Below are 18,334 nucleotides of genomic sequence, written 5' to 3'. Positions count from 1 at the left end.
CCTCCTCGACAAGCGACAAAACATCAATATACAGCTGTAGATCCATCCTGCTCCGCTTGTAGAAAACCTCCCTTTGCTAAAACAGCCCCTTCTGGCCCAAACAGCTCCAATTTCAGCACCTGACGGTGGAAATCTGTGTCACAAGAGACATGTGGATGTGACATGAGCTTCACCGCGATGGGGGCTCGGGGTGACGCACCCCAAAGCGCTGGGGGGACGGCGCGAGGCAGCGAACGCAGCAAACCAGACCGGAGATACTTCACCCACAAGACACCTTGTGGAACTTTTATTATATAGAGTGTAAAATGCAACTGTCAGTCAAATAAAAAGAACACTTTGTTTTGTTTTTAAACACCATGCTCAACATTATCCAACGGCCTTTCTTTATAGTTAGACATTTCAAGCATAAGGAAAATAATAAGGAAAGAACCCAAGAACAGTAACTTCAGTACATTTCAAAACGGAATGTCCCGCGGGGCAATTAAAAATGCAAGAAAAAATAGCTTCAATTCCGTTTTTCCTTTAAAAATACACTGTTATCTGTACAAGAAACACTACAGTAAACATCGGAAATCATATTATCCCTTTTATTAAATCAAAATTATTTAGCGCATACTGTGGTTAATACTAGATTCATTTATTTCTCTAGGTAATTCGACAAATATTAGATATGAAAATATTTAAAAGAAATGAAAAAAAAGCAAAAAAACACCTTGGAATTAAAAAATAGTTACTACCTTTTATACGGTTTTATGTTCCACAGTGTTTGTTAAAGGTACTAATAGCAGATTCATTTTAATATTAAAAATAACAGTATTTATATTTCTGAGAGCATAGAGGAAAGGTTTTATTTCTCTTTTTTTTTTTTTCATTTTCTTTCTTTTTTTAAACAAGCTTGGAGGTCTTAGATCCATCAATGCAACCAGCACCGGAGACATGGGAACGGACCGCTACAAAATTAACACGTTTTATATTATTACCCCTTTAGACTCTAGAAATTATACAAACCCTACAAAACCCCCCGATGGCAGAACAGCCGCTGCCTCGGCACAGAGTTCACATATTAATTACAATACATACCATAGTTCAGTCGTTTAAAAAATGCAATAAAATCAAAGACAGCCAAGATACAAGAAATTAGAAGTAAAACATTTAATGAATTTACATATTTAAGAATATTTAAATACTGTTTAAATTTTTTTTCTTTTTTTTTTGATTTGTTACATACCACCTAAGACTTCCAAGCCAACGCTTCCTGGTGCAACAGAAAAGATGGAAAATTCAAGGAAAAATACACACAAAGAACCCACGTGTTGAAATGTCACAGCGCTGGGTGCGTTTTGGCGCCTGCGGATTCTCTGCCTTCTCTCCAAAAAAGAATTCCGGAGGTTCTTTTATAAATTTGGAAACAAAATTACCAGCATGTCCATAAGTTTAGTACGTTACTAATTGTTCCTGATTCTTAGAAAAGTTCAGTATAGATTATCCTACAGCTAGTGTTTCACAAACAAACAGAAAAGTCTTCATCAAAATGTTGCAAATCTAGAAACCTCTGTTACAAAAAGGTTTTCTTCCACAATGATTTCGAGGAAAACAACAAAATAAATTGCCACGAGGACCTTGTTCTACTGCTCCTAGAGAGGGGAAAGAGAGAGAGGTTACTCAGCAGCAGCGACTCTTCAAGCCATGGCGCCCTCCTCCCCCGACAAGCTCCCGAGCGGGATTCCTAAGGACGCTTCTCGGCGCCCCCGAGGTCTGTGCCCCACCGCCCGCCACCCCGCGCTCCCCGTCCTCCCAGGGTTTCGTGCCTCTCCCCGAACAAGATCCCCCTTCTCCGGAGGGCCAGGCTGTGCGGGAGGAGTGGAGAGAACTCCCTTTCATCGCCGCTTCCAGGTCACCCTTGGCCGGCGCCCGCGGCGAGCGCCGGTCCCTGCGCCCGGCTCGACCCCGGCAGCTGCTCCCCCGCCGCCTCCGGACCCGTGTCTGCTCCGCGAGCCAGAGCCAAGCGGGACGCGGCGGGGAGAAGGGGCTGCGCACGCTGTCCTGGGCGTCGCACATCATTTCTGCCGAATGCTAAGATGTTCGTTCTGTGAACTTGGTGCTCAGGAAAGCGCCGCAGGTACCACAGGGGTAAATCTCACGTAACCCTCCGGCAGTCCGAGTGACGGGTGAGGTGAGATTTTACTTGGCAGCTGGTTAATCCAAATAACTTTTCAAGTTGTCTGCGCCCTTTCAGGACAGGCTGCTCCCTCCCCAGGCAAGCGCACAGCTCCTGTCCTAGCACAAAGCTTGCCAGAGAAGAAGCGAAGCGTGCACACACCATCCCGACTGCACGATGTGCCGGTGTTGTGCTACCTCGCCAGCCTGGCTCCATCATTCCTTTTACTTTAATTTCCCAAAGCCACAGAACAGCCTGGGAGTTATGAGGAAAAGCCCCCAGGAGAAACATTTAACCTTCCAGTCCTCTCTCCCTAAAAAACCCTCACCCCGTACAGGGAAATAAGACACTGATGTTGAAACAACATGACGGGGAGCAGGGAGCGATTCCTCCCTTCTGTGATCACTCCCTGAGCCACAAAATCTCTCTCTGCTTCACCATGTGAACCCAAAGCAGAGTCCCCACACCAGGGCAAGGCCAATGCACCCAGTTCCCCGAGGGAAAGAGCAGTGGGGTTCAAGGAACACGAATACAGACCTGGCTGTGGGCCTGAGCCTGCCCTAGTGTCTGCCCGTAGTAGGCGGCCTGCTGTCTGTAATACTCTGCCCAAGCCATCGTGTAGTCTGGCTGGGAACTTGCCTGAGAAGCAGCACTGGCAGCATGACCTGGAGGAAAAGAAGGGAAAAAGGGAGAGATGAGCAATTCCATAAGACCAAACGCAGGCTTAGGATCTCCTTTTGTAAAGCTTAAAGAAGAGCCAGTCCTCTTCCAACAGCTGCAGACATCTGAAAGCGCAACGCTGGTTATCTGCTGTTTGGATACGACAGGACAGGCTTTGAGCTGGTGTGGCAGCGGCCAGAAAGTGTTAAGAGAGCGTTCCCGCGGCTGCAGGGACAGGTGACAGCCTGCACCCTTCATTCGCAGCCCAACGGCTCCAGCAGCACGGTGTCAAATGCAAATCCACAAGTCGGCATCATGCGTGTCTTAGCAGAGCGGAGAAAGCCAGGCCCAGAGCAGTCCTACCCTCTCAACAACCCGCCTTCAGCTTTCTGGTTTTTGTTAGCATCAGTTCTTGTCGTGTGCCTTGTTTTCCCCAGGAAGGTCAATCACCCGAGTGGACACAAGGTGTACCGTGGTTCAACGGGAGCAGCTCTCCCGAGGCGCGACAGCAGACAGCACAACCGAGAGCTTTCGGTGGCAGAACTACATGTACCACCACCAGCAGGAGAGGATCAAAGGGGTTTTGCAGGGACTGGAAGCGAATAATGGCAGAGGATGGAGACGCAAGTTATCAGATTAGAGTTCTCTCTGTTTACAACAAGAGTTGATTCATCTCCAATAACCCTGTTTCACTCACTCTGTTTTTTGAAATACTCCTCCCATGCTTTGCTGTAATCGGGATGGCTGTTCTGCTGCTGGCTCTGTTGGCCTGTGCAAAGATGACAACAAGGGGCATGTCAATATGTAACAGGTGACAGTTTCCAGCCAGTGACATCCACCTTCCCACTAGACAGGCCCTGGATCTATGTCGGCTGCCCAGGCTCCACACTTGAGCTTCCACCTTTCTACAGCGTTGGACACCTTCAGTCCAGGGAAAGCTGAGGAAAAGCTCGAGTTCCTGATTTCATCTTGCCTGTGCCCTGTTAAAGGGCGTTAAGTCGGGTCTGCCCCGTGCTGGGATCTGCTCAACTCACAGCAAGTTTACTGGGAGCTGCCAGGTTTGCATATCAGGCACCCTAGGGTGCCAGCTCGCTCCCATCTAGCACAGGGACAGAGAGTTCAAACCCCTGATAGAACTGAGACCTGTCAACTCAACTTCCAGCCATGGAGCTGCCAAGGAAAGAGCCACGTTTTGAGTAATCTCACTTGATTTTCAGGGCTCTGCATCCTTCACCCCGACTCTCATCAGCAGAGCACGCCTGGAGGAGCCCTGGAGGGCAATGCCTGTCTGTACAGTGTCCACATGCCGCCTCCAGCATAGCCAAACTGCTATGGGGTCCCCAGCATGGCAGGGAACGTGAGCCCTGCACAATGCCCAGCCAGCTCCCCCAGAGCGGAATCCACAACACCCTCCTAACAGCCACGACCGGCTCTGTGCTGCGGTCCCCAGACTCCTGCATTGTGCTAAGCGGTGCCACTGAGAGACCCCAAAACCTCAGTCTTCACCCAGCACACTCACTCTCTTTGAAGCACTGAGACAGCCCAGCTGGGTGCACAGGCGCGATGGCCACGCTTCCCCCAGAGCAAAGAGCCCTCAGCCAGACACACAGCACACACAAAAAAGCCCTGAACAGAACCCGCAGCAGTTAGAGAAGCGCAGCGAGAGGCAGGCACAGCGAGCGCTGAGCACGAGCCGCTGCCCGCAGGGAAGGATCGAGCTGTCCCCAGCCCGGCCAGCCGCCCTGTCTCCCTGTACAGCCCGGCCCGGCGGCCAAAGGGGGCTTTGAAGTGGGAGGAAGGGGGAAAAAATAATACACTGCAAGTGTGAAGTGGGTGGAGGGAACAGGGCAGCAGTGTCCTGTCCAGGGGCATAAAAGCCGGTTAAAAGACTTGACCAACGCTACAAGTCAGGACCTTTTCTGGCAGAGGTCAAGGCTGCCTCAACTGTCCACCTGCTAATGCCAACAAAGGGCCTCCTTCAATGCCTTTTCTTCTCGGAGAATTACAGTCCGCAGCAGGCTGAAAGGACACGCAGCTAAATGCATTTCACAGCAAAATGTTTCCCCAGCCAGTTAATTTATTTAAGATGGGGGGAAGTAATTAAAATCTAAATACATGTGTAGGGGGTGGGGGTCTGCCCCTCCTCCCACAAGGAGGGCTCTCTGGAGCCTGTCCCTCGGAGAAGGCCAGCGAGCCTGTGACGGGGCCAGCAGAGCCGCCAACAAACGGGCTGCAGCGTGTGGAGAAGGGACCCCTCACAAGACTGCTTTCAAATTTAAAGTGCAAAAGCAGGTATTTACCTAGGTTCTTACAATAATCCTCCCCCGCCTTGGTGAACTCCACCTGGCCTGACTGGGTACGGCTGTGATCTGCAGCAGGAGAAAGTGGTGAAAGCTGCTTAAAGCACCGCGTTATCTTGTCTGTCCTCTCTCCTTACTAGACTGCCTTCAGCGGGCTACAAAGGGAACACGGAGGATCCTAAGTAGACATGGAACTAGAGAGCCAACATTTCCCATCAGGTTCAGCAGCAGAAGTAAAACATCTGCCCCCAAAACACAGCCTTGCGGTACTAAACCTGTCCAGGGGAAGGATAATGACAAGGCAGGATGCTTCACTGCTCCTGGGAGCCACCAGCAGCAGTGCCATGCTATTCCACTCCTGCACAAAAAAAACCCCTTTCAAGCCCACCATTGCCTTTTGCTGTCCTGAAAACAGAACAACTATCGAGCTTCTACAAGCCCCTAGAGCTCAAAGTCTTGATTTTTAGACTGCAATTATAAGGAGCAGAACTCTTCCAGAGACTTGTTTTTACAGTTTAACACACACTTCCCATGCAGGGTTCCTACATCCTACTGTAGCGCACATTATACAAGTGCTCTAAGTTAATAACGCAGCATATAGCATTTCTAAATTTCATATGTGCACAATTTCATAACCATTAAAACATGCCTAGTGTTGCAATGAGTCACAAATGCAACTGCAGACATTGCTCCTCTAGCATTTCCTCTACCTCAGGCACCTCAAAGAGTGGGAATTTACACCAAAGTTAATAATCTACTTCATTGCTAAACAAGCCTTAGCACTGAAAAGCACCTGTCATTAAACCCCTTTAAAATCACTGCCACACACACACTTTTTGGTGTTTAGCCTTAGTTTTCACAGGACCAGGCCAATAAAAACTCCTATTTCCTGAAAAATTGTAATTGAAAAGTGTCTGTTGGACATTAAAATCCATCACACCAGTTTAGCGATTACCAAGCAGACCATGAATCTGCTCTGTTTCGGGTAAACCATTACTCTGGCTGATGAAGACACAAGATGATGCCGTTACCAACATCACCACTAGCATTTACTACTTCAATTATTCTGAAAAGCAGGACTTCCTATTCCAATCTGCTGAATTTTGACTAAGTAGGTTTTTAGGAAGAAATGACACTTGGAACCTTGAAGAACAACAGCCAGTCTGACTCAGTGCTGCCGGCTTGAAGTAGAGAGAGCCCAGCAGCAGGGGTGATCTGGGTTCAGTTTTTGAACTTATGACTAAAGATGTGTAAGCACTGTTGGTCTGAAAGCTGGTTATTCCACTGGCTTCATTCTGAGCATTTAGCACTGCAGAGGTTGAGCTGTTCTCATCAACTCCCAAAAGGTGACAAGAAGACAGTGCTACAGCCAGTGAGGATGAACGAGCACAGGAGCCTTGCCTACCCTTCCTTCCATTTTTTGCATCTCCTTTCCCAGTCTTGCCATCAGACTGGGCCTGGAACATCAAGAAGATCTCATAGGAAAAGAAAATAAGCAAGAACTGATAAAGTAATGAACAAAGGGATTGGGAAGGCTCTCTGCCACAGTGTGCCTGTTAGGAGCGAGGTTCACAAGTGCATGCCTGCAGAACCCTGGCAGAAGGGAGCCTAAGGCAGAAACATTCTTGTTAGAAAGGAACAGGCAGCATGGACCAAACTTCTACACAGAGAGAGCAGAAACAGGCAGTAAGCAGTTAAATGCACAAAAAGCGTTGCAGTTTAACTGTCTTCAGCATATTCAGAGCTCAAACACCACAACGTGCCTCTACATACGGCACAAGGAGTTATCTTGCTGTTTCACCCAGTGATCTCATGGGTGAACCTGTGTTTTTGAGGGATGAAGCAGCAATTGCAAAGGGAACACCAACCCTTCTCCAGACCAGCACCCAGACACTTACTTGGGACTTGCTGCCCAGGCTGCTGCCACGTCTGGTAGGTACTGCCCCAACCCTGCGTCATGAACGCCTGAGGACCGCTGCAGAGACAAAAAGCCATGCTGAAGCAGACAATAAAATACTTGGCAGGCCGTATATATATAATGTTGTCCACAGAAGGAAAGTTGGTACTTATAGTCAGCAACTGCTGAGCAAACAGGTTAACATGGAAACGAAAGGAGGTGTGACTGCTAATTGTCTTGATATTGTAGCCATGAAGATACATCACACCCAACAGTACTCCTCGTGACCTGTGCAGTTCAGGCTTCCTTCCATACTCTCACTGCACTAGAGACAGGAATTTTGGAGATGCCAATACCTACCTTGTTTATAATTTAATAGCTATAATACTTGGTGCAGTCAAGCTTAAAGGTTTCATCTCACTCATTTCTGAATGCTCAATCTCCAAAAGGCTCCACTTGTCCATCGCCCCTTCAGGGCCCCCCACCCTTTCTCCCAGCCATTCCCCACAGCCCCCCCATGACGAGATGGAAAATCTTACTTTTGATGAGGTGTCGCGGGTGCTTGGCTGAACGGATTTTGACCAAATCCTCCAGGTCCACCCATGCTGGTACCCTGTCACAGAATCCACAAATACTTAACGCCAGCTCCAAGCACAGAGCAAAGGTAGATAGTATGAACAGTAAGAAAGGGAAGAAGATAGCCTGGGATGTGCTCCACTAAACCCCAGAACATGAAAGAAGCGACTGATTATCCAAGGACAGAGTTCTCAGAACTGTCAGCACACTCCAGGAGACCAGCTTCAAAAGTAACTCTGGCCAGCCCACAAAGGGACTAATGGAACTACTGCACAGGTGGAAGTTCACCGTTGAATAGCCTGCATCCTATCAAGCCTTCTCTCAAACAATTCAGCAGGAAGGTTGCTTTTTAGCTTTACCATGCCCCGGGTTCGGTATTTTCCATACTTTCTTTTACCCAAGTTTCCCCCTTCAGCAGCATGCCAGCCTGACATTAAGCTTTAATACCACAGCACTGCATTAAGTGGAAGATAAAAGTCATCCTGGATTTACTGGAGCAAGGAGCTGAGTGTTACTTTCAGGACGATGATGCCAGGATTGTGTCATTCTCACGCAGTGACACTATTGTCTTCCCTTTAAAAAAAGCCTTCTCATACCTTATCATCGCTGTTCCTCCCTCTCCTACAGCTGCACACTACCCTTGATTATGTCAGCAAACAGTCAGAACCTCAGGGGCCACAGCAAAAACTAGTCCAATGCATGCTGGAGGGCAATTAAAGTTCAAGAGAGCTGCTAACACGCACATGGTTTTGAAGTTAAATAACATAAGCGTGTGTATTCTGTGCCATCCTGGAAGTCCAGGCCTACGTGTAGCTAAGAGTAAAAACACATCTGAAACAGACAGAGCATGAGCAAGAGATGGGACTTACACCAACTTTCTCATCTATGAGATGTCTAGCGAGTTCAATTTGCTGCGGAACTCCTCTGATTGTGAATATTCGTACACCAGGGTCTGTGTTGGGAGGTGGGTTTCTCTGGAGCTCCACATGGGCTCCTGACTGCTGGTTTATGCTCTTGATGTTCTCACCACCTGAAGAAAACCAAGACAGTAGAAAGGATATTCAGTATCTTTTTTCCATAAAAGCATAACAAAGTCAGCTTCTGGTAATGGAATATAGTTTCAACTCCCTCTGTGTGCCTTGGGATGGCAACAGCAGCCACCACACCTGAGCTCATGTTGCTCCTTTCAATTGCCTCGTAAGCATGACCTGAAATTGTGAACTACTGTAACAGTTTTTGGGGTCATGAATGGTGCTGTTTCTTATGCGTACATGGCTTGACTCCCACCAAAACGCAGCATGGCTGAGATACACTGACAAACCAGATGCAAAAACTGTACTGACTAAATTCTGATGGTTTTGCACTTTCCTCAAGAAAAGAGTCACCTGCACATGAAACATGCTGCTTCTTTCTTCCATTAGGCTTTTTTTTTCTCCATCACTAGACGTTTCATTCCACTAAGGCAAAAAGCCACCAGCCACATACCTTGTAGCTTAAAGCCAAAGCTTAAGCTTTCTCACACCACGTCCTGTTTAACAGCTTATCCCCTCAATGAAGCCTCCGCTTACCGCAGCGTGTGCATCCCTCCGCACAGCCGCAGTGGTGCAGGATTCTGGGTCTTCTGCTATTTCAAAGTTAGTTGTGCATGCAGGGAACATATAGTTTGCCATCTGGATATGGTCGAGCACAGGGGTGCTCCGAGCAGGACGCGGCAGGGCCAGCCAAAGCAGATCTGATTTCCTCAAGACCGGCTAGGTCCCCGGTCTCTTAATGAAATTTGCTTAACAAAAGCCTCAGCCAAAGTTACAATGGTTCAATTCTTCTTTTGGAAGCTCGCACAACTTACAGACCAGCTCCACTCAACTGGAGAAATTAAAGGGTGCAGAGTAGGAAGGGGTTTTACAGCTTTTAAATCACAAATTAAAAATCCCCAGCCAAAAGGACATACAGCAAAGCAGGAAACAGAGCAAAGGAAACTAAGCTGAGATTCTTGTTTGGTTTTAATTAAAAAGAGTGTCTAAAAATAATCTCCTCAATTTTGCTCGCATTTCCATCTCTATACATCTAGCACAACTTCAAAACAAACTGTGGATGTTGCAGACACTTGTTCGTTTCATTGTAATGGACTCGTGACCTTTTTAACATTTTAAAGCCTTCTTCGGGAAGGGAGGAGGAAAAGTTGCCAAAGGGCAATTAACTCTTTCTAAATGAATTTTTGAAGATGCATTTAACAAAAGATAATCGTGTCACATCCCTGGGCAGATAACAGAGATTGTACTGTGCAGCCAAAAGCCAACCCCCTTACTTTCAGTCAAGCATGGGAAAGTGGTGAGATGAAGTTTCAAAACCAAGAAGGTTTTTTTATGTAACGCTTTTGTTTGATGCAGACTTGTTTGAAGCTCTGTTTTTTACATACCGAGGTGAGATCTGAATCAACAGATGCTTCATCTGCTTAACGAAAACATAAGACCCTTTGAGCCAACATACTTTGGATCGGGAAGGAGCAGGAGAATTCTACTGGGCGAAAGAGGCACAACCACAGGTTGCTACTCATACAGCAGACTAAGTTTCTCCTTCCAAAAGGGGATTAAACATTGAAGCACTCTCAAACTAGAAGCAAGGAGAGTACAGATTTCAAATAATTTCCCAGTTTAGCATTCAGCACCAAATTTGTGGTTGTTGGGACTTTCCACATCAGCTCCCTCCCAGAACATATCGCAAGATCAAGGTCACTGCCGTTCCAGGTTGGGTCAGGGGCTGCAAGCTCCTGCCCCTGTCCCAGGAGCTGGTGCCCTTCTCCTCCCCACCCTCCAGACGGGTATGTGCCAAAGGGCTCCCTCCCACCGCAGCTATCCCAGTTCTGTCTCCAGAGTGTGCAAACAGAGCCACACGATGCTGCCCGGTGCCGGCAGGAGTTCATTTTCCGCCCTGCTGAGGTGACCCGCTCGGCACATGGTGGCCATCTATAGCCGCATTCAGCAGCCCGGCTCCATTCTTCTACCTGATGGGGGGCAGAAGTGATGCGAGAGTGGCCCCCCAGCTGGATGTGAAATCGTAAAGCAATTAATCAAACCTGCTAAAAGGCAGAGCTGACAAGAGCCAGGCCGGCCACGTTATCTGTCAATATTGCTGTATTTATCATGGAAATCCAGCGGGGGCCCAGAGAGGCTGCGGTTTGTTCCAAGCACCACCAAACAGAGAAAGCCCTTGACATGTGCATGGTGCTCGTCTCCACCCTTCCTCGAGCCTTTCAGAAAAGAAAAGCTGCACCTACCCACCCTCTAGAGGAAAAATCTACGCACAGGATTTGCAGGGAGCCGAGCGCGTCTTATCAGCTCATAAAGGCTCATGCTCCCAAGCTGAGAAGCGATGCCCATGAAAAAAGGGCCCTATGTCTTTTATCATACACACTGCAGAAACTGAGCTGGGAAACTTCCCCATCTCCCTCTTTTTCCCCTCTTCCCGAGTGGTGACATGGAGCTGGAAGCACAGCAGCAGTTACCTGGTCACATCACATACGATACACCCAAGATACCCACCACTTGGGTGCCAACCTCGGAGACTAAGCCGTGTGTGCCCGGAGGACTCGGCCAGATTTTACAGAGAAAGCTAACAAGCAAGTCCTGTATCGCAAAGGAAAAAAGAAAAAAGGAAAAAAGAGAAATAAAAAAGCTGGAAACCGATCAGAAACTAAAACGGGAGGAGCAAAGGTTTTACAATTGGTCACTGTTATAAAAACCCAAACTAACCTAACATCCTTTCTCCCCTACATTGCCCCATAAGCAGTGGGAGAGGAAATAAGAAGAAGCAGGTGTCTTGCATCAACATATGGAGCGTGCAGTACACCCATCCTGGTCCAGGCCCCAAAAGGCAACGCCACAGCCATCACTCACTTGACAAAAATGAAGGCTGCAAGAGACTAAGAGCACAGGCACTGTAAGAACACCGATTACAAGGTGGTATTACAAAGCTACAAGCACTCAAATCACCATACAACTAGTAATTAGTCACTCCAGAAAGCTTCTGATCTGGCTGGGTAAGAATCCCTATTTTGCTGTTGTGGAAACAAAAGGTAAAAAGCTACCCTTCACCCCCACAGTGAGCCGGTGCCAGGCCCTGCACTTGAACGCTGAGACATCCAACTCCGCTATCTGCATTTATATTTTCAGCACACGATGCTCTCTGTAGTCACAAATGCTCCACTTCAGTGCACTGCTGAACAACAAGTGACCTTTTCTGATCCTTTATTAAGGATGACTAATGGATACAGCAATAAAGTTTCATTATAATTTGATTTTTTCACACGTATAACTCATTTGTGGGCTTAACATTTGCTTTGCTTGATCTTTTTGCCCAACTGGACTGTTCAGTGAGATGAAGCACAACTGCTCTGTAATTTCTGCATCATGGGGAGAGCAGGTGTTTTTTCATCTTGAAAGAAGTTTTCAGGTTTGCGAACAAGCTTATAGCAAAGAACAACATCTGAAAATGATTGTAGCTACACTGCTGACATGCCTGTGTCCGATATCTCTGTTCTTTGTCATCCAACAAGGCAGGAGTTCAGGGTGCTATAGGGGCCAGGTACACAGAAGGGAAGAAGCTGGATGCAGCGAGGCTGAGCAGCAGGGAAGAGGCCACAACACGTTTCATCGCGAGCTCGCTCCTGCGCAACAGGACGGCAGGAAAATAAATGTCACTGAAACATGGCACAATGCCCTCGAGTCTCTGCCTCCTTTGCTGCTGTAGCTAATCTGTTCCTGCTCTATTCATCTCGTCTCTGCTGAGGCTAAAAGCCAACTGTGATTACTTAAATACTAGTTAAGACATACGTCCTTCTTACTGAAATAAGCAGAGAGAAAAATGAAATACAACTCCTTTGATACATCAGTGTATTAACCCCGAAGCACTGCAACAATTCAGAATGGTAGAGATCTTCTAGTCCTGGCTCTACTCTAAGTTCTGCCATCACCCAACGTGCAGCTCACGCTCTGTGACAAACCGCGACTGCTGCTGATGCTCTGGTTTCAGAACTGTCTTGGCGTGTTTCTGGTTCTTGAGAGCAAGTGCCAGATGACTCCTTGTCCATCTCCTTAGTACGCCGAGGTTCAACAGCAAAGGGGCCTCCATAGCAGCAAACGTCTCGTCTGAGCGAGATGCGGTACAGCCTGCTCCGTGCCAGGCTCCGCCACGCACAAACCTGCTGCTTCACTTTATTCATCAAGCACTTCAGGTATGTGGCTGGAAGCAGCTACTGTTATTACCACATTCAGAGACCTTCCATTTCATCACACAGCACTCACAGAAACCCAATACGATGAAATGACTGTTCTGCTTGTCCCTGATAAACTGTCCTTTAAACGAATTCTCTATAAAAAGAATCTACAAATGAACCTGCCTTTTCTCAGCCAGCTGCTTGTTATAACAAGCTTACTTGACAGCTCTGCATGAAGAGCCTCTCTTACATATTGTGAACAAGGGCCTGGAGAGTACAATTATGAGCAAGAGCACCACAAAGAAAACAACCACAAGCGCTTATAGCTTATTCCTACGCTGCATTCACCGGCCACTAAATACCTGCAATTACAGAAAACTCCAAAGCCTCACTGTCAGGCAGCAAGAACACAACCATCCCGAGATGGAGAGATTGCAAGCTCTGATATTAGTGTCACCGGACCTACCTTTGCCTATAACGAGGCCGCACTTATCGGCTGGCACCGTGTAGGTTATCTCCTGCATGCCCCCAGGTGTTCCAACACTCCAGTCCCCACGGCCACGACCTCTTCCTCGGGCGACAGCCAAACTTCCAAAGCCATCTCGTTCCTTGGAAGGCCAAAAAAATTATCAGTGGTTTTTTTGCTGGCACCAATGTACATTAAAAATAAAATACAGCAAGGTAAGTTAAACTGCATTAGAATCAATGGCACTGAATTAAGATATTCTTGGACTTCAGTTTCACATTCAAGATTTTGAAGCACTTTAAAGAAATGCCAAGTAGCGTAGGCTATAGTTGCCTTCCTGACTCAGGAAGATATTTATATTTTTTAAATGCATGCCTTTGTATCTGCTGAAATAAACCTATAAACAAGCATGAACTGCTAAAGGACTTTTGGTTTGCGATGGGAGCTTTCCTTAGAGCAACCAATAGCTCTTGGTGCTGACACACACAGAAGTTGCTTTCAAACCCTTTCAAGTCTCATTCTTTAAAAAACTGCTGGAATTACTCGGCTGAAATGCACATTTTCCAAAACTTCCAAAGGAAGCTTTTAAGTTCAAAGGCATTTAAAGGACATAACTATTCCGGGTAACTGATTCCTCCAAAAGCAAAGCTATGGGCAGAGACTACCATGATAGACCTCAAAATGTAAGCGGATGCTTAAAAGTTATGAAATCAAGTATTCAAACCAGATCTCAGGGTAAGAAGAGATACCAAGACCTACTCTTGCTGGAGAAATTATGCTCAGGTATCTGGTTTGGAATGGTCTAACCGCTTTGCTTTTCATAATACAAAGGGAAAACACATCCTCCTTCATGGGTCTGCCCTACTACTTCACATTCTAATTCTTGCTCTCAGGCAATGCAGTATGTTGCTGCCTTTTTAGAGCACAGGGAGCGCATACGTGAACATTTACTGCCTTCTGCACCCCCAGCCACCAGACCTGCGGACAGGAGTCTGAAGGACGCATCACTGGTAACTCTGCTGCCTGAGCGTGACTCGGTCATTGTCTCATGCTATTGCTGGGCTGCATTCCACCAGGTCACCATTTCCAAAAAACTTAAGAACAACTAAACATGAGGGGTAAACACGGAGCCACAATGAGGCCTCATAATACTGCCTGAGAACTGGAGACCTTCCCATAGCTCAGTTTACATGAAAAAAACTCAAATAACAGAAAACAAACCTGGCAGCTCCGTCCTGAGCAGCAGCATGTGTGGCCCATCAGAGGGACAAACTTAACGCTGCTGTCCTTGCCATGGCAGCATCCATCCACACAGCTGCACGCACACCAACTACGTTCCCAGATAAGCACTTTCCTCCCAAAAGCCTCCAGAACCCACCTGTGCTGTGAGAATGAGCTCGCTGATGATGTGCGCTGCGTGTTGACACCTATCGGGAAGCCCCATGACCTGTGCGACTCTTTCAGAACTAATCCCATCATCTGTGAAGAGAGGTGGCAAGGACTAAATTAAAAGGAGAAAACATCCACCAGCCAACAAAAGCTCCCTTCTAGCACCACCATTGCTGGTGGCGTTTTCACACAACGTAACTACCCCAAGAGCTACCTCTTCCCTCCACCTTCAGCCCCTGTTCCATGGACAAAAATCCAAGATGAAACCCAACCCACATTGCAGAGGGAACAACATTCAAAAGGCAACACTTTAAAATGTCAACAAGCCATGGAAGAGACTGATATAATTTTAAGAGGGCAAAGGCAGCTTTGATAGGTGATCAGACAGCCAAGGACCCAGAGAAAGTTACTTAGAATTAATCAACTCCTGATCCCCAAAGGCTTTAATGTCCTGAAGGAGAATTCTTTAACAGGAAATAAAAGTCTTTTTGTTATTGTTATTTTGTTTATCCATATAATTACCACTCAAGACATGACTGTTGTGACATCTAATGTTTGCAAATGAGCTGTATATAATCTTACTCTCTGAAAAACAGAAAGTGCACAAGGAAGCAGCATACCATATTTAAATGGGTTTCAGAAAGAGACACAATGCACCCTTAAATTAGGAAAGCCTAGCTGCTGGAACCTCAGATCAGATTCACTTTAGCGATCCCAAACTGGAACACTGGTCAGAAAGTAACCGCTCTCCATCCTCACACAAACCTGGTTTAAATTGAATCCTAACTCCAGCATCATTCTGAATCTTTTTGATCATTTCTCCATTTCTTCCTATCACAATTCCAACAGCAAACCTGGGCACAGAGACCTGATGGGAAAGGCAAAGCAGTATGAAAGCTCAGAGAACTAGTCTGAATTACTCTGATTTTACAAGGAGATGCTCTTAAATATGGGGACAGGCCACGTGAGGCAGCTCCAGGCTACAGAACCATATCCCTTAAGAAAAACAAACATGTGGCCACAAATTCCTTCCCCGCTAAATGAATTCTGCACTACAAGAATGCAGCTTAAAAAGACAATTAGAAAAGTGCCATCTGGGAGTCCACGTGAACTCCTCCTCTTTGCAGCCAGACTCGCTCTTCTGGCAACAGAACACAATGCATTGAAAAATAAGCGTACAGGTTACATGTGCAATGTGATGACTTCCACCCACTACCCGTCCCACGGGGAGGTTAGCAGAGTACTTGTGAAGAAAACGTACCTCTATGCTGCCTCCTCCCATTCTAGAACTGAAATCATTGCGTACGCCTCGGAAGTCTGCCTGATCTTTCTCTCGGATGATCTCCAGTACCATTTCCCTCGCTTGCTACATGGGGAAAGAAGTTACAGTTAGCTTAAAATTATTCTGCTTGCCATCTTGGTGTTGGGGCCCCAGCAGTGGCTAACGGTGGATGCTTCAGGCAAAGCGACCTCCATCTGCTAAGGGAAACAGCACTCTGATTGACAATTTCTTTTACCACAATCAAGGGAGATCTGTTCTCAACGGCATCTTCCATGCCTGACAAAATCTGCCAAGTGTGCAAGGTGGCAGTTTCTTGTGTGCAATTGCTTCCTTCAGTCTTTCAAAGAGGCTCTTTAGCTTTTAAAACAACTTTGAAGGGGTTTTTTTTGTTTTGGTTTTGGTTTTTAATTAAAGGAAGTTCTATCCTACTGGTAAAACTGAAACCAACACAGTAAGGCAGAAGCTGTGGTAACACAGTGGAGATCATGTCCCCTAAGAGCTAGAGAGCACACCCCAAGGAGGCAGGTGGGCAGTACTGAGCTTACCGACACTCAAAAGTTAAGCCCAAGCCTCCAGCAATCCAGCAAGACATTTTCTGAGACAAATGAATATTCCTCCTCCCTACTTGTAGCCCTCAAGGCCATTCACAAGCTTGGATGTGGCCCAGCTAGTAAAAGTGTACCTTGGAAATGAGGCAACAGTAGCCACTGATACCAAAAAACCTACATGTCAACACCAAAGCCTTTGTTTCTACATATTACCAGTCAAACCTTTGACATTTTGGTTCTATTTCCAAGTTTGAGGGACACTCCTTTACCCTTTTTACATATTTTCCATGCCCCTGGGTTATTTTTACAGAAGGGAACAACTCAAGACACTTCAGCGATGCTAAGACAGAAAAAAGGGCAACGGGGAGATTTCATAGGGATTTGAGAGTTAAGAAACACTGTTGTAGCATCCAGAGAATCCCATCAAACCCAGGATTCACCCAACTTCTTAAGTGCTTTCTAAGCATGCTCGACTTTCCTACGTGGCTCAAAGATCTTCCAGCCCATGCAATCTCCATGACTGCCTGGCATGCTTTATGGCACGGAAGATGTGACACCAGCAGGTCTTGCAAGGCAGAAGAAACCACCTGGGAAGTAGCAGCATTTAAAGTATGCTTTGGTTAAAAGTAGCAAGACTGCCATTAAACTCCTTTTTGCATATCTATATCCCCACAATAAGAACTGTGAAAAAATTGAAAAATCTAAAAGCCCACTTGCAGTAACAAGTTTGACAAAAACAACCCAAACTTGCTATCCCTGAGCAACGCCAACTGTTGCGGCAATTTATGATTAGGGAGACCCTATGAAACAGAACTATTTTTATTAGGGACAGGAATGCTAAGCTAGGTTTAAGTACTTAGCAAGGTATGTAAAGCACTTGCTGGGAAGTGGAACGTGCCACTGCTAAACTTTAATTCTTTAATTCAAGCACTCCCATCACGCTGCAATCTTCCAGGCTCCAGTGACGATGGGTTTTTGCTCTGAACCGCAGGTATGAACACGGCTGTAGAACCCTGACACAAGGAGACTGAGGTATCGCTATTAAGCAAACCTCTTGGTTTCAGGAGTTGTCGTGGGATTATTTTTTATTTAAATTACCTGCGTCAATTGGCTGTCTGAGATACTGAACCTCGCACAAAACTTTCTCAAATGTGTGGTTAAGTGAATCACTAAGAACCACTTTGCTCAAGTAACATATGATTTTTTGCTTCACGGACTGGAAAGCATTTGAAAGCTACTTTCTCCAAACCCTCCTCCTCAGCTCTTCTACCCATGTCTAATATCTATGTGGAGTGAGAACTCCTAGGTTACCCTGTAAACAAGCCAACACTTGCTAGCCTGGTGTTTTAACTTGCTCTACTCAAACTCCATCCACCTTAGAGAAAACCAGCAAGGATCATTACATTTACAGTTGGATTTGACTCCGTTAGATGCTGACGATTATGCTCAAGTTCAAATTTCTCACCAGTTCTCTAGGGCAATCGCTTACTTTTATTACATACCTGTACTTTAAATGCATCTCCAGTAATACGGAGAGGTTTATCTGCTCCAGTAGGCAACGGACCATCTTGGATCATAATCATTTTCACACCTGTTCGCTCCTGAAGAAAAAGCACAGAGCACTTTGCTAAGCAGAGTCCCTACAACAAGGGACTATATTTCGGTTACTAAACATTACGTAGGTCAAATCAGCAGCTTTACAGAACACTATTTTAGCTCTTCATGGGTACTTACAGCACAAGTTCAGTAACAGTCCCAGAGTGTAAAGGACTGTCAGAAAGTGTGCTACTTCTCAAGGTCTCAAATAGCCGAATCCCTTGCAAAAAGAGAACCCCTCTACTTCAAC

General features: G+C 46.4%; 1 protein-coding gene across 4 annotated transcripts in view; it reads right to left on the bottom strand.

The window, feature by feature from the left end:
• Positions 1-304: 304 nt before the first annotated feature.
• Positions 305-18,334, bottom strand: part of FUBP3 (far upstream element binding protein 3) — a 37,728-nt gene continuing 19,698 nt past the window's right edge. For 2 of the 4 annotated variants that reach the window (XM_080356162.1, XM_080356163.1), the window contains exons 9-18: positions 17,991-18,089; positions 15,920-16,024; positions 15,424-15,526; positions 14,648-14,748; positions 13,270-13,411; positions 8,461-8,621; positions 7,555-7,628; positions 7,017-7,093; positions 3,516-3,587; positions 2,549-2,823 (exon numbers count right to left, since the gene is read on the bottom strand). In XM_080356162.1, the coding sequence (XP_080212288.1) occupies positions 2,675-2,823; positions 3,516-3,587; positions 7,017-7,093; positions 7,555-7,628; positions 8,461-8,621; positions 13,270-13,411; positions 14,648-14,748; positions 15,424-15,526; positions 15,920-16,024; positions 17,991-18,089 (1,083 nt within the window). In that variant the 3' untranslated portion in view covers positions 2,549-2,674. Of the gene's footprint in view, positions 1,635-2,548; positions 2,824-3,515; positions 3,588-7,016; positions 7,094-7,554; positions 7,629-8,460; positions 8,622-13,269; positions 13,412-14,647; positions 14,749-15,423; positions 15,527-15,919; positions 16,025-17,990; positions 18,090-18,334 lie in introns of those variants that run through there. The other 2 variants (XM_080356164.1, XM_080356165.1) reach the window with 2 other exon arrangements.

Source organism: Nesoenas mayeri (assembly GCF_963082525.1).
Source record: "Nesoenas mayeri genome assembly, chromosome: 18".
Lineage (NCBI taxonomy): Eukaryota > Metazoa > Chordata > Aves > Columbiformes > Columbidae > Nesoenas > Nesoenas mayeri.
This window is presented reverse-complemented; position numbering and strand designations above follow the sequence as displayed.